Source organism: Akebia trifoliata, chromosome 1 (genome assembly GCF_017979445.1).
Source record: "Akebia trifoliata isolate Shusen 1 chromosome 1, ASM1797944v1, whole genome shotgun sequence".
NCBI lineage: Eukaryota > Viridiplantae > Streptophyta > Magnoliopsida > Ranunculales > Lardizabalaceae > Akebia > Akebia trifoliata.
The window spans coordinates 6,620,007-6,631,748 of record NC_141375.1 but is presented as its reverse complement, the minus strand read 5'-3'; the positions used below and the strand labels follow the sequence as shown (position 1 = coordinate 6,631,748).

At 34.9% G+C, this 11,742-nt stretch overlaps 1 protein-coding gene across 7 annotated transcripts; it reads left to right on the top strand.

Moving 5' to 3' along the window:
• The first annotated feature begins 5,187 nt into the window (after positions 1 to 5,187).
• LOC147410567 (nuclear envelope-associated protein 2-like) lies at positions 5,188 to 11,742 on the top strand. Of its 7 annotated transcripts, none has more exons than XM_086436923.1 (8): positions 5,188 to 5,577; positions 7,602 to 7,931; positions 8,197 to 8,298; positions 8,704 to 8,877; positions 9,072 to 9,449; positions 9,831 to 9,954; positions 10,065 to 11,332; positions 11,472 to 11,742. In XM_086436923.1, exons 2-3 carry the CDS (start codon positions 7,725 to 7,727, stop codon positions 8,275 to 8,277), a joined length of 288 nt encoding a protein of 95 aa, XP_086293049.1. In that variant the 5' UTR covers positions 5,188 to 5,577; positions 7,602 to 7,724; the 3' UTR covers positions 8,278 to 8,298; positions 8,704 to 8,877; positions 9,072 to 9,449; positions 9,831 to 9,954; positions 10,065 to 11,332; positions 11,472 to 11,742. The 7 variants fall into 7 exon arrangements, with proteins under 7 accessions (XP_086293049.1, XP_086293061.1, XP_086293054.1 ...); XM_086436935.1 differs by lacking the exon at positions 5,188 to 5,577 and adding an exon at positions 5,631 to 6,854; XM_086436910.1 differs by lacking the exons at positions 5,188 to 5,577; positions 7,602 to 7,931 and adding an exon at positions 8,017 to 8,063 and having other exon boundaries at positions 10,065 to 10,232; positions 10,876 to 11,332.

Below are 11,742 nucleotides of genomic sequence, written 5' to 3'. Positions count from 1 at the left end.
GAATAGGAGATAAGTCATTCTCTCTTTCCCAGATTCATTAATGTATTTCCCATACTTATTCATTCTTTTTCAAATTTATTCATTCTTTCTTAGATTCATCTATTCTCTCCCAGATTTATTCATTTTGCTCAGATGCCGCCGAGAGTAATTTCAGATTTTGCTCAGATGCCGTCAAGGGTTATCTCTGATTTTGCTTAGATGCCACTGAGGGTTATCTCGGATTTTGCACAGTTGCCACCAAGGGTTATCTCGAATTTTGCTCAGATGCCGTTGAGGGTTATCTCGGATTTTGCACAATTGCCACCCCCTATCTCGAATTTTTCTCAGATGCCGCTGAGGGTGATATCAGATTTTGCTCAGTTGCCGCCAAGAAAACCCGCCGAGGGTTATCTCAGATTTTGTTCAGATGCCGTAGGGTTATCTCGGATTTTGTTCAGATGCCGTAGGGTTATCTCGGATTTTGCTCAGTTACCGCCGAGGGTTATCTGGGATTTTGCTGAGTTGTTGCCAAGGATTTTCTTGGATTTTGCTAAGATGCCGCCGAGGGTTATCTCAGATTTTGCTCAGATGCCGCTGAGGGTTATCTCGGATTTTGCTCAGTTGCCGCCAAGGGTTATCTTGGATTTTGCTCAGCTGCCGCCGAGGGTTATCTTAGATTTTGCTCAGTTGCAGCCAATGACTTTCTTGGATTTTGCTCAGGTGCCGCCGAGGGTTATCTCAGATTTTGCTCAGTTACCGTCGAGGTTTAGCTCGAATTTTGCTCAATTGTCGTCGAGGGTTATCTTGGAGTTTGTTTAGATGCTATCGAGGGTAATATCAGATTTTATTCAAATTATGCTCAGTTTTTACTCAGACCACATGAGATTTATCTCAAATACGCACATTCATATTTGTTCCATTAGTCAAGGAGAATTTTCTAAAATTTAAGGATCAGACACAGCTAGTGAGAACTCACACTTGAGGACCTGACAACTTTTAGTTCGGGGAGAATTTTACCCTCAAGGATCTGAAAGCCGTGACGAATTGCTAAATCAGGCTGCAAAATGAACTGTCACTAGCTTTGGCATTCGGATATCGCACTATCTACCAAAATAGATTTGTTATCTAGTTTGCTTCAACCCTCTGCCAAAGAGGGGCATCTGTAGACACCCCATTTTTGCAATCACCTGATTAATCAACTCGTCAACCTGATCGCGACGATTCCTAATGATGGATGATTATTCTAAAACTTTATTTGTTACTAGATATGTTTCAGAAATTCGGATGAAGTATCTCAAACTAATAAAATTGTAGAAACCACGCTACGCTAGAAAAATATAACTCTAAAAACATATAAATCATCATCTTACAGACAAATAGAAGTTTTACAATAAAAATCACTAAAAAATGAAAAAATTATCAAAATAACCCTAACATCAAAACATTCCTAGAGCCCACATTACGCTTAGGAAAATCCTTTCAAATACATTAAACAACCAATTGAAATCAAATAAATCATTTAATTAATTTTCACCAAATTCGATAAAATTATGAAAATGCCCCTCATAAGGGTTGACAATCATTTCACACCAAAAAATTTCATAAGTGACATAAACCAATAATCTTATTGAATTTCTTACGAAAAATAGATTTCAAAACATCCCGAAACATTGAAAATAGACTTGAAATGTAAAAGTTCTGTTCGGGGGCAAAACGATAATTTTTCAAATTTTAAAATTTTTCATTTCGAAATTAATAAATAAAATCTTAATAAATTAATTTAAAAATCTGAACTAAGTCAATCTCATAAGACTTAAGTCAAAACCCTGATTAAAATCCTAATATAAAAATACCAAGTCAATCTCATGAGACTTAAGTCAAAACCCTAATTAAAATTCTAATCTAAAAAGATCAAGTCAATCTCATAAGACTTAAGTCAAAACCCTAATTAAAATTCTAATCTAACGAAACCAAGTCAATCTCATAAGACTTAAGTCAAAATTCTAATTAAAATCCTAATTTAAAAAGACTGAGTCAATCTCATAAGACTAAAGTTAAAACCATAATTAAAACTCTAAAGGAAACCTAATTAAACACTAACTCTACCTAAAAAAGTCTATAAATAGGAGTCTCCACATCCTAATCTCATATCCAAGAGAAAATCCTAAAAAAAGTAGGTCAAGGAGCCTCCCCAACCTTCCCAAAATCCTAATTTTGAAGTCTTAACCCTTTACTTATCATTCAACCCTCAACTTTTGCTCAAAAAACACCCAAAGACCTTTAAAAAATACCCAGAAATCCATAAAAACTCAAAAAATTTACATATCTAAAAAGAAGATATCTCAACTTAGAAATTAGAATCAGATCCGGTGATGGGTGAATAGCAAGGAAATACATACGAGGATACTCTCCGCCAATGCTGAGGGAATCGTTGTAATCCGTAAGGTAATTTTCTTTTATTTTTTTTATTATTATTATTTATTGTTTTTGATTTATTTTGCAATGTAATCATTTTTGGAAAGTAGTAGAGATCGGTGCTTGCTGGGCGGGGTTGGTGCCTAATACCTTCCAACCCTGTAACATGATCTCTGGATTTAGTTTCTTTTGTAGATTAGTTTTCCTTATTTGTTTAGAGTCGATGTTCTATTCCTAGACCGTAATAACTAGGTGGTGACTCTCTAACCTCGAAAATCAAAAGCGGATCCGTACACCCCGTGGATCGAGGGCGTTTTCAAAGTGTAAGTGGGCCCCACATGTTTTTATAATATAAATAGATAAGATGTGGGGTAAAACCTATTTTAGTTTGATCCTCTCTCTCCTCTTCTCTCATTTTTCTCTTTTAGATTAATTCTTGGATTCTAACATACTATCAAAGCATCTTTGCTCTTAGATTAATCCATTCCTTCTCTTCTTATTTTTCTTCTTCTCTTGTACATTTGTGTTCTTCAAACCCTAAGGCCTTGGAACAAAACATGACTTAGGAGTCTTCATTTGTAGTTTTTCACACCTAGATTTGTATTTATGTTATAGTTTCTAATTTATTTATGGTTTGTCAATGATTGTGAAGCCCGTGTTGTAGTTTTGGAGCCCCAAAATTCAGTTTTTAGAATAAATCTGTGAATAGTGCTTGTGAACAATGTCATGTGAATAATGCTTGTGAATAGTATCGCATGAACAATTCTGCATGAACAACTGTGAATAATATTTTTTGCAAAAAAAAAAAGGTTTTAATCCCTAGTTGTGTTACAAGTGAAATCCCTAGTTATATCTAGGGCATTGACGCCCTTCTCATAGGTGTTTTCTATACCTATTATTATTATTACTTCGACAATTTTTTTGCTCTCTAGTGTGTTACGATATCTTTTTGTCAGATCTCTTCGCTCTTCGGCTTTTGGTAAATGTGTTGTTTTTTTCTTTATCGGATTTTTATGCATTTTTGTGTAGATTATTGGTGTTAGTTGTTCTTGATTGTTGGGTAGTTTCTCGACTTTCCTTTTAATGCACATCAATGACTGCTCCCATAGATGCTCGGGTTCCTATGGGTGGTAATCGGGGTGGCTGTAATGGCACACGTGGTGGTCGTAGTGGTGGTGGTGGTACTAATAAATCTAGTTGGAAGTGCAATTATTGTGGAAAAACTGAGCATATAGAGGTTTATTGTTAGGACAAATGGAGACATTTTAATTAAGTCCACCAAGCCTCTGTTGATATGTCCACTGTTGCCAAATGCGATCACATATGCCATTTCTAAAATGTTTTTTGCATATGCTACCATCACATATGTAGAAATATGTTGTTTGTTCATTATGCATTGACATAATATCCAATGGTAAAAAATATGACTGTTGGACACAAATATTTTTTCTTATTTTTTTTGCTTTAAACTCCATTTTTTCACTACAAAATATGAGGTATTTGGAGGCGGTTTTAAATTGCCACCAATTTCATGGAAACCGCCTTCAATATATTTAAGGGCGGTTTAGTCAAAACGCCTACTATAGGGGCGTCGCTAATTATTTTTAGTTGCCAAGTAATGACGGTTTTAAAACCGCCTCTAAATAATGTGATTTAAGGGTGGCTTTTATGTTTTTAGAAGCTGTTTGAAAACCGCATTTAATAATAGCTATTTAGAGGTAGTTTTAAAAACACCTCTAAATAATGTGATTTAAGGGTGGTTTTTATATTTTTAGGGGCTTTTTGAAAATCACTTCTAAATAATGAATTTAAGGGTGATTTTTATATTTTTAGAGACGAATTGAAAATCGCGTCTACCATTGCAATTTAAGGGAAGTTTTAAAACCGCCACTAATTAATATTATTTAAGGGTGGTTGTTATTTTTTAGAGGCAATTTGAAAACGGCCCCTAATAACAATTTTTTTTAAAATTAATATTATTAGAGGCAGTTAAAAACCGCCTCTAATGTTGTAAAAAAAATTTATTAAAATTTTCGTTCTAAAATAAAAACTGTAATTATATAGAGAAAAAAAGCTGCTATTGGCACCCCAAATTTCACTTATCACACTTCCAAATCTTAAAAAATACTATAGGCACCCCACATTTTACTTATCATACTTCAATTAATTATCACACCATAATTAATATAAAACACAACATTCATATTACAAAACATACAAAGGTTAATTCTTATAGTGACAAACTAATTACTAATTGAAACATTAATATTGTAAACAAAGAAAATAAAATTAAGAAACAAAAAATCAGCTACTTAAATGTGGTCCTTTGACATTGTTGTACTCCCATACTAAATTAGGAACACTATAATCATTACCTACAATTAATAAAAATTCATAGGAACATAATCAATATTTAAACAAATACTATAAAAATCATGTAAAAGATCTGATATGTGAGCGTATGGTTGCAATGTAAATCAATTCCTACTGTAGTAGTAATTTTCAATAAAGAAACACATGCAAATCAAATAAAGAGTTAGTGTAGACTCATCAAGCCATGAGTACACATCTATCCCAAATGCATCCAATACATGGACCAAGTTACAAACACATATGGCCAGATTTTCTTGTACATATATGAGACTAAGCATTACAAAATAATTGCAAAATTGTAACATTCGTTTAAAATGGCATTAAGCCGTTTTTATTAAAAAACGGTATTAAACCGTTTTACATTTAAATATCGTTTTATTGGTATTTTATACAACCCAATTATCGTCTTTTTTTGTTGGAACGAAAGTCTCTCTCTCAGCCGCTCCCTCGATCGAAGTCTCGATCTTGTTTCTCTCTCTCTCGCTCTCTCAATTGTTCTCTCAGTTCCTCTCTTGATCTCAGTCCCTTTCTCGATTGAGCTCTGGATCTCAGTCTCTCTCTCTCTCTCTCAGTCCCTTTCTCAATCGAGCTCTCAATCTCAATCCCTCTCTCGATCGAGTTCTCGATCTCATCTCTCTCTTTCTCTCAGTCGCTTCCTTGATCGACTTATTGACCTCATCTCTCTCGCTCAGTCGCTCCCTCGATCGAACTCTGTCTTTCTCTCAGTCGCTCTCTTAGTCTTTCCCTCGATCGATCTCTTGATCTCATCTCTCTCGCTCAGTCGCTCCCTCGATCGATTTCTCGGGCTAGGTACTCTCTCTAATCCCTCTTTTCTTTATATAAATTGTATTAGAGATTTGGATTGAAGAATTAGGTTTTTAAATGTGATTAAACACATTTTTGTTAGTTCGATTATCTCATAGTTCTGATTTACATTGGATTCAATCTTAGATCTCTTGACCTTATTTTGATGTTTCTGATTTTCTTTTAGTTACTGATTTTAATTCCTAGAATCGATTGCAACTGAATCATGATTGTTGTTGTACCTTGTGTCTTCTTTTTTTAATATGGAGTCTAACATCTAGAAGGGCATACACATTCCTTGCTGATATCAGCCCACTACGTTTATGCTTTGTGATAATATAAGATTGGTAGCTATCGTGTCCATTCGGTGGCATAAAATTTGTTTTAATCTTAGTCGTATAACTGATACCTATAAATTGGGTGCGTCGCGACTGTGAATTCTATTATTGGTATACTATAAATTTCAAAATTAATTTGGTGTGCATCTCGAAGACATTTGGGAGCATCAAATATAAAATGAGAGTTAAAATTATCCCCAATTAAGTGGAGTTTTTCTTCCACGTGGGCTCTCTATTTTTTTAGATTTTGTTAGTGATTCTTAGATCCGTGTAATTGATCTCTTTTATAGTTCTTTGTAACCAATGAGGAGTTGAGTTTTTCTTTCTTAAATGATCTCTAACTTGTGTTTGATCGGGTTTGTTGATTTTCTAGATTTAAAAGAAAAATCATATAATTTAAAATAAAAAATGTTGGATTTAATGGAAATGCTGTTATGGTTCGATCAATTTTTTTTGCGATTTTGGTCTAGTGTTCTGCATTTTTATGGTAATAGTTGAATGATTTGACACTGGGACGCTCACTTCATCTATTGTTCTTGTTTGTTTGTTTGTTTTCGTTGGATGTTTGATGTGTTTCAAATAAGATTTGTTTGATTAGCGAGGATTAATCCCTTGGATTCAACTCTTTATAAAGTAATTTGGGGTTGATTGTTTATAGATTGTTTTGAGGTTGACTCGATGGACATTCAAGTTGAATTGAGTTTTCGGGTTTAAAACTATATTTTTAAATGGTTTTGGGTTAGAATTGAATGGGTTTACTACTAGTAAGTAATTTTTTCTGACCAATAGGATGTTGGCTAAATTTACTTTTATTTCAGTTTAAGAATTCTTGTTAGACTTAATACACTAAGTTGGCATGAATTATTTTGTTTATTCCATCCGGATTAGTTCAGGTGGTTAGTTTATCATTTTAATTTGGATTTGGCATCAACATTCACCAAGGAGGTAAGCAATTTTACTTTATTAGATCCCATTTCATTTTGTTTAGAAACTAAGTAAATTTCAAGTGTCTTGCACGTCAAATATGTTGTTGTTGTTATTATTATTATTATTATTATTATTATAAGAATAGAATCAATATGGTGATGCTAGGCCCGATCATATATTAGCACTGCTGATTTTTATACTATATGATAATCTTTGGTATTCGTGTGTTATTAATCTCGAGAAACATCCAAAGGTATGATCCTAAGATTGCATAAGGCACTTTTGGTTTTGTAGACATAATAGGGACACACAAACCCAAATATCTAGTAGGTGATTTTCCAAGACTTACTCAAGCAGACTTAATTTCCAGTGTACTTCACAATTTAGATGTCTTCACTCAAACCTTAGTTAATAAAGAGTCTTCATATTTGCTAATGAGTGCGTTCTCAGTGATGCTTTTAAGGTTTGGTAATACTTGTCCTTAAGGAATCTCCACATCAAGGTCTACCCTTCCATTCCAATTTTTTTTTCTTTCATAATCTTGCTTGCCAATTCTTTAATTAACAAAGAAATAGCACAATAATTTCATGTTCTGAAATGCTGAATTGGTGAACAATTTTTGTCATAAGGATGGTAGGGTTTATTTATTTTTCTTTTTTAGATTACTTGGCCCATGATTCAAAAGTTGAAGTATTGTAAGTTGTTGCTTTTCATTGTACTATAAATTCTTTTCCATGCCAATGACATTGTTTTGTCGAACACCAGTACCTCAAGGAGTTGGATGATGTAAGATTAAAGCTTTCAGCAACTAAAGCTACTGCAAATGAAAATGCCGCTTCAGCTCAATCAACTCAGCTTCAATGTTTGGTTTTGTTGAAGGAATTAGATATGAAGAACTGTTTACTAAAAGAGCATGAGGATCATGTTAAGAGGCTAGAAGAGCAATTAGATTTGCTACAAAGGGATCTTCAAGCAAGGGAATCTTCTCAGAACCAACTAAAAGATGAAGTTCAAAGAATTGAGTTGGAGATTATGCTAGCAGTTGCCAAAGCTGGATCTAGCAAGGATTGTGAACTGCGGAAAATCTTAGAGGAGGTATCTCCCAAGATCATTGAGAAGATCAATAAGCATTTGAGTGTGAAAGATATTTAGATAGCCAAACTTAGGGATGAAATCAGGATTATGTCTGCACATTGGAAATTAAAAACAAAAGAGTTAGAATCACAGGTATGTCCATGTTCAGTGTACTTTGTACAATTTATGCTTTTTTTATTCGAACAATATACACTTTATTTTATTTTACTGGATTACTATGGAGCTGCCTGTTTTGGTGAGCTTATTACACTTGTTCATGGAACAGTTAGAGAAACATCGGAGAGCTGATCAGAAGCTAAAGAAGCGGGTATTAAAGTTGGAGTTCTGCCTTCAGGAAGCTCCTTAGCAGACAAGGAAGCTGCAAAGGGTATTAAATTTATCCTTTCTCAATTTTATACCTTTTAGTTGAATTTGAGTTAGATGTTTGTTGCCCATTATTCATGTTGCAATTGAATGATAAACTTGGATCCATGTCCATTTGTAATCGGACTTTAATTTTTTTTATATCCTAGACAATATGATAGTTATATAGATGGTTAAACTCATTATCAGGATTGTCAAATTTTAACCAAGAATTTGACAGATGGAATGTCAAGGTCATTCTCGGTTTTGCTTTTCCCCATAAATGGGTAGATTGGACTTACGGAATGCTGAGTCCGACCTCTTGTGCCCATGAGATGTGCCATTGATTGCCCTTATGCCAACCCATCCTTAAATATCCCATATGCATGTCTTAGTTCCTTAATATTGTTGTTTTTATTTATTTTTTCAGTGAAGGAGAAAGAAGGGACAAAGCTCTAAAAGGATTAAGAGATTAGTTGGCCACAAAGAAACAGGGATTGGGAAGTGTTGGTGGTGATCCCGACTAGCAGAACTTCTGGGAAAGCTCTAGCTTCAAGTTCATGATTTCCATGTCTATGTTGATCCTGGTGGTATTTTCCAAACGGTAAATTTATCCAATTTATTCACCTATTAGTGTAAAGAAGATCACAAATACAACCTTGTTTAATGAGACGAGAGAAGGTTGGTTTAATGTTTCATGTTTTATATAGAAGTCTGTATTAGGTAGTCGTTAATGTATACCAACAGGAACATGTATTTGCTATTCTTACATTTTTCACACCTTCCAATTCCCAACAGGCATAGTAGATGTAAAGTGTGGGTACCTCTGCCATTGAAGATAAACTTCAACAAGGCGTGCCTCAAGCAATAGAGTCTCTAAGGCAAACTGGGATTAAAGTGTGGGTCTTGACAGGTGACAAGCAAGAAACTGCCATCTCGATAGGCTACTCTTGTAAGCTACTAACAAGTGAGATGACCCAAATCATTATTAATTGCACTTCGAAGGAATCATGTCGAAGGAGCCTCGAAGATGCAATGTCTATGTGTAAGAAGTTCGTGGCATTGTCGGCGGCTACACAAAACAATGGAGGTGCAGGATCCGGTAGAAATACTCTTGCTTTGATCATTGATGGTACCAGCCTTGTTTATATCCTTGAGACTGAATTAGAAGAACAGGTAAGCATGTGTAAAGTTTATTTTCCTCCACTCTTGGATGTGTCATACCCCATTTAAGCCCCGTGACCCTCTTATATTTATAGTTCTCCCCTTTTCCAATAGACCGGTCTTTTGGAGTGAGTTGGTTAACATGGTATTAGAGCACTAAGTTCGTAAAGGTCACCGGTTCAATTCTTTCCATCCTTATGTGTGTGTGGGGGAGTGTTGAGTGTATATTTTCCTTCACTCTCGGGTGTGTCATACCCCAGTTAAGCCCCATAACCCTTTTATATTCATCGTCTCCCCCTCTCCAAGAAATCGGTCTTTTGGGGTAGTTGGTTGGGTAACAGTTTTCCACCACGTTATTTGCTAACCTGAAGCTTCTTTGCTTTGATGCTGCAGGTGTTTCAATCAGCCACGAAATGTAGTGTGGTTCTATGTTGTCGAGTGGCTTCATTGAAAAAAGCTGGAATCGTTGCCCTCATTAAGAACATGAGAGATGACATGGCCCTCGCCATAGGCGATGGTAAGTTCTATTTTTCTTCGGTTTTTTTGTTGTTGAGTCTTAGAACAATTTTTTATGCTCGTAAGAAAGTAAACTTATACTTGGTCTCATGTTGTGGGAATTGGCATCAGTGGTCAAAAAGGAAGGCAAGCTGTGATGGCATCAGATTTTGCGATGGGGCAGTTCAGATTCTTGGTTCCCCTGTTATTGGTCCATGGTCATTGGAATTACCAACATATGGGATACATGATATTGTACAACTTTTATAGGAACGCTATGTTTGTTGTCAAGCTATTCTAGTGAGTATTCTCTTGTATGATATATTTTCCCTTATCTAAATATCATAGAGCTTCTATTGGCACCCCAACTTTTACTTACTACACACCAATTTCTTAAATTATTTATCACACCCCAAACTCTTCGCACATTACAATTGTTTTGGCTTAAATTATAATCTCAACATTATAACACTTGATCAAACAATTTCAGTATTTATTTACAATTATGATTGGTCTCATATAAAAGCCTAAACCCGAAAAATAGAAATGTACCAAAACATATAAGAAAAGAGAGTTTCTATTGGAACCCCAAATTTTACATGTTCTCAACCATGTACTTATTTTCTTTAATTTTAATTGGGGTGTAATAAGTAAAAGTTAGAGTTCCAATAGCAGCTCTCTTTCATAATCCTCCTCATTTTGAAATCCTATACATCCTACTATCTTCTGTCAAGGGTAAGGGTTATTTCATGGGGAGTGGGGGTTGTAACGAGGAGATCCAAAATAATGTATCTATCAATGTTTTAAGATACAGATAAATTGGTATGTCAAATTCTATAGTACCTGTGTCTAACACCAACCGATGGTTCCAACTGAGTCAATTATGTTTTTTTATATTGTATGTGTTGTAATATAGCATTTGATTTTGTATCATCTCTGTCAGGTATGTGCTTTTCACATCTTTCACATTGACGATTGGAATCACAGAATGGAGTAGTATGCCTTATTCTATAATCTATACTGCCGTGCCAACTATTGTTGTTGGAATTCTCGACAAAGACTTGAGTAGGACAACTCTATTGAATTGTCCTCAGCTTTAAGGAGTTGGACACAGACGAGTGCTACAACCTGAAATTGTTCTGGTTGACAATGATGGATACTTTGTGGCAAAGTATGATTGTCTTTTTTGTCCCTTTCTTTGCATATAGGCGGAGTACCGTGGACATATCTAGTATAGGAGATATATGGACCTTTGTTGTGGTGATCCTGGTTAATATTCACTTGGCAATGGACATATTATGGTGGTCGTGGATTACACACACATCCATATGGGGACCTATACTTGTGACAGGCATTTGTATTCTTGTTATCAATGTTATACCTTCATTAACTGATTATAGGTACTCCCTCTCTCCCTCTATTGTTGTGACGTGCTTTTATATCATCATCAACATCTATGTTATATCTTAGGTTTCCTAGTCATCTAAGTTCTTACTTTTTATGCCTAGGCATATGACTTAGAATGATGGCATAATACAGGACAATCGATTTGGGGATAGACCCACTGATGGGAAAGGTATCGGGAGAAGAGTGATTCATAGAGTTCATGAAACATAGGAATGTTAGGAATGACAGCCCTGCTGGTAGTGGATCTCCAAATGAGGTACAATTGCAGTTTGTTTGTAGTATTATGTGGCATTTTGTAATTTTGATGGTGAAGTACTTGGTAATTTTGTAAATTATGACTAATTGTAACTCTTTTTGTATATAAATGAGTTTGATAGAGAACTGCAATGTTCTCTATTTGTGT

Excerpts from the sequence above, each read along its gene's own strand:
- LOC147410567 (XM_086436910.1), top strand. The coding sequence starts at position 9,246 with ATGACCCAAATCATTATTAATTGCACTTCGAAGGAATCATGTCGAAGG. Across the intron at positions 9,450-9,830 it reads AGACTGAATTAGAAGAACAG|GTGTTTCAATCAGCCACGAA; the intron begins GTAAGCATGTGT and ends TTGATGCTGCAG. Across the intron at positions 9,955-10,064 it reads GGCCCTCGCCATAGGCGATG|TGGTCAAAAAGGAAGGCAAG; the intron begins GTAAGTTCTATT and ends AATTGGCATCAG.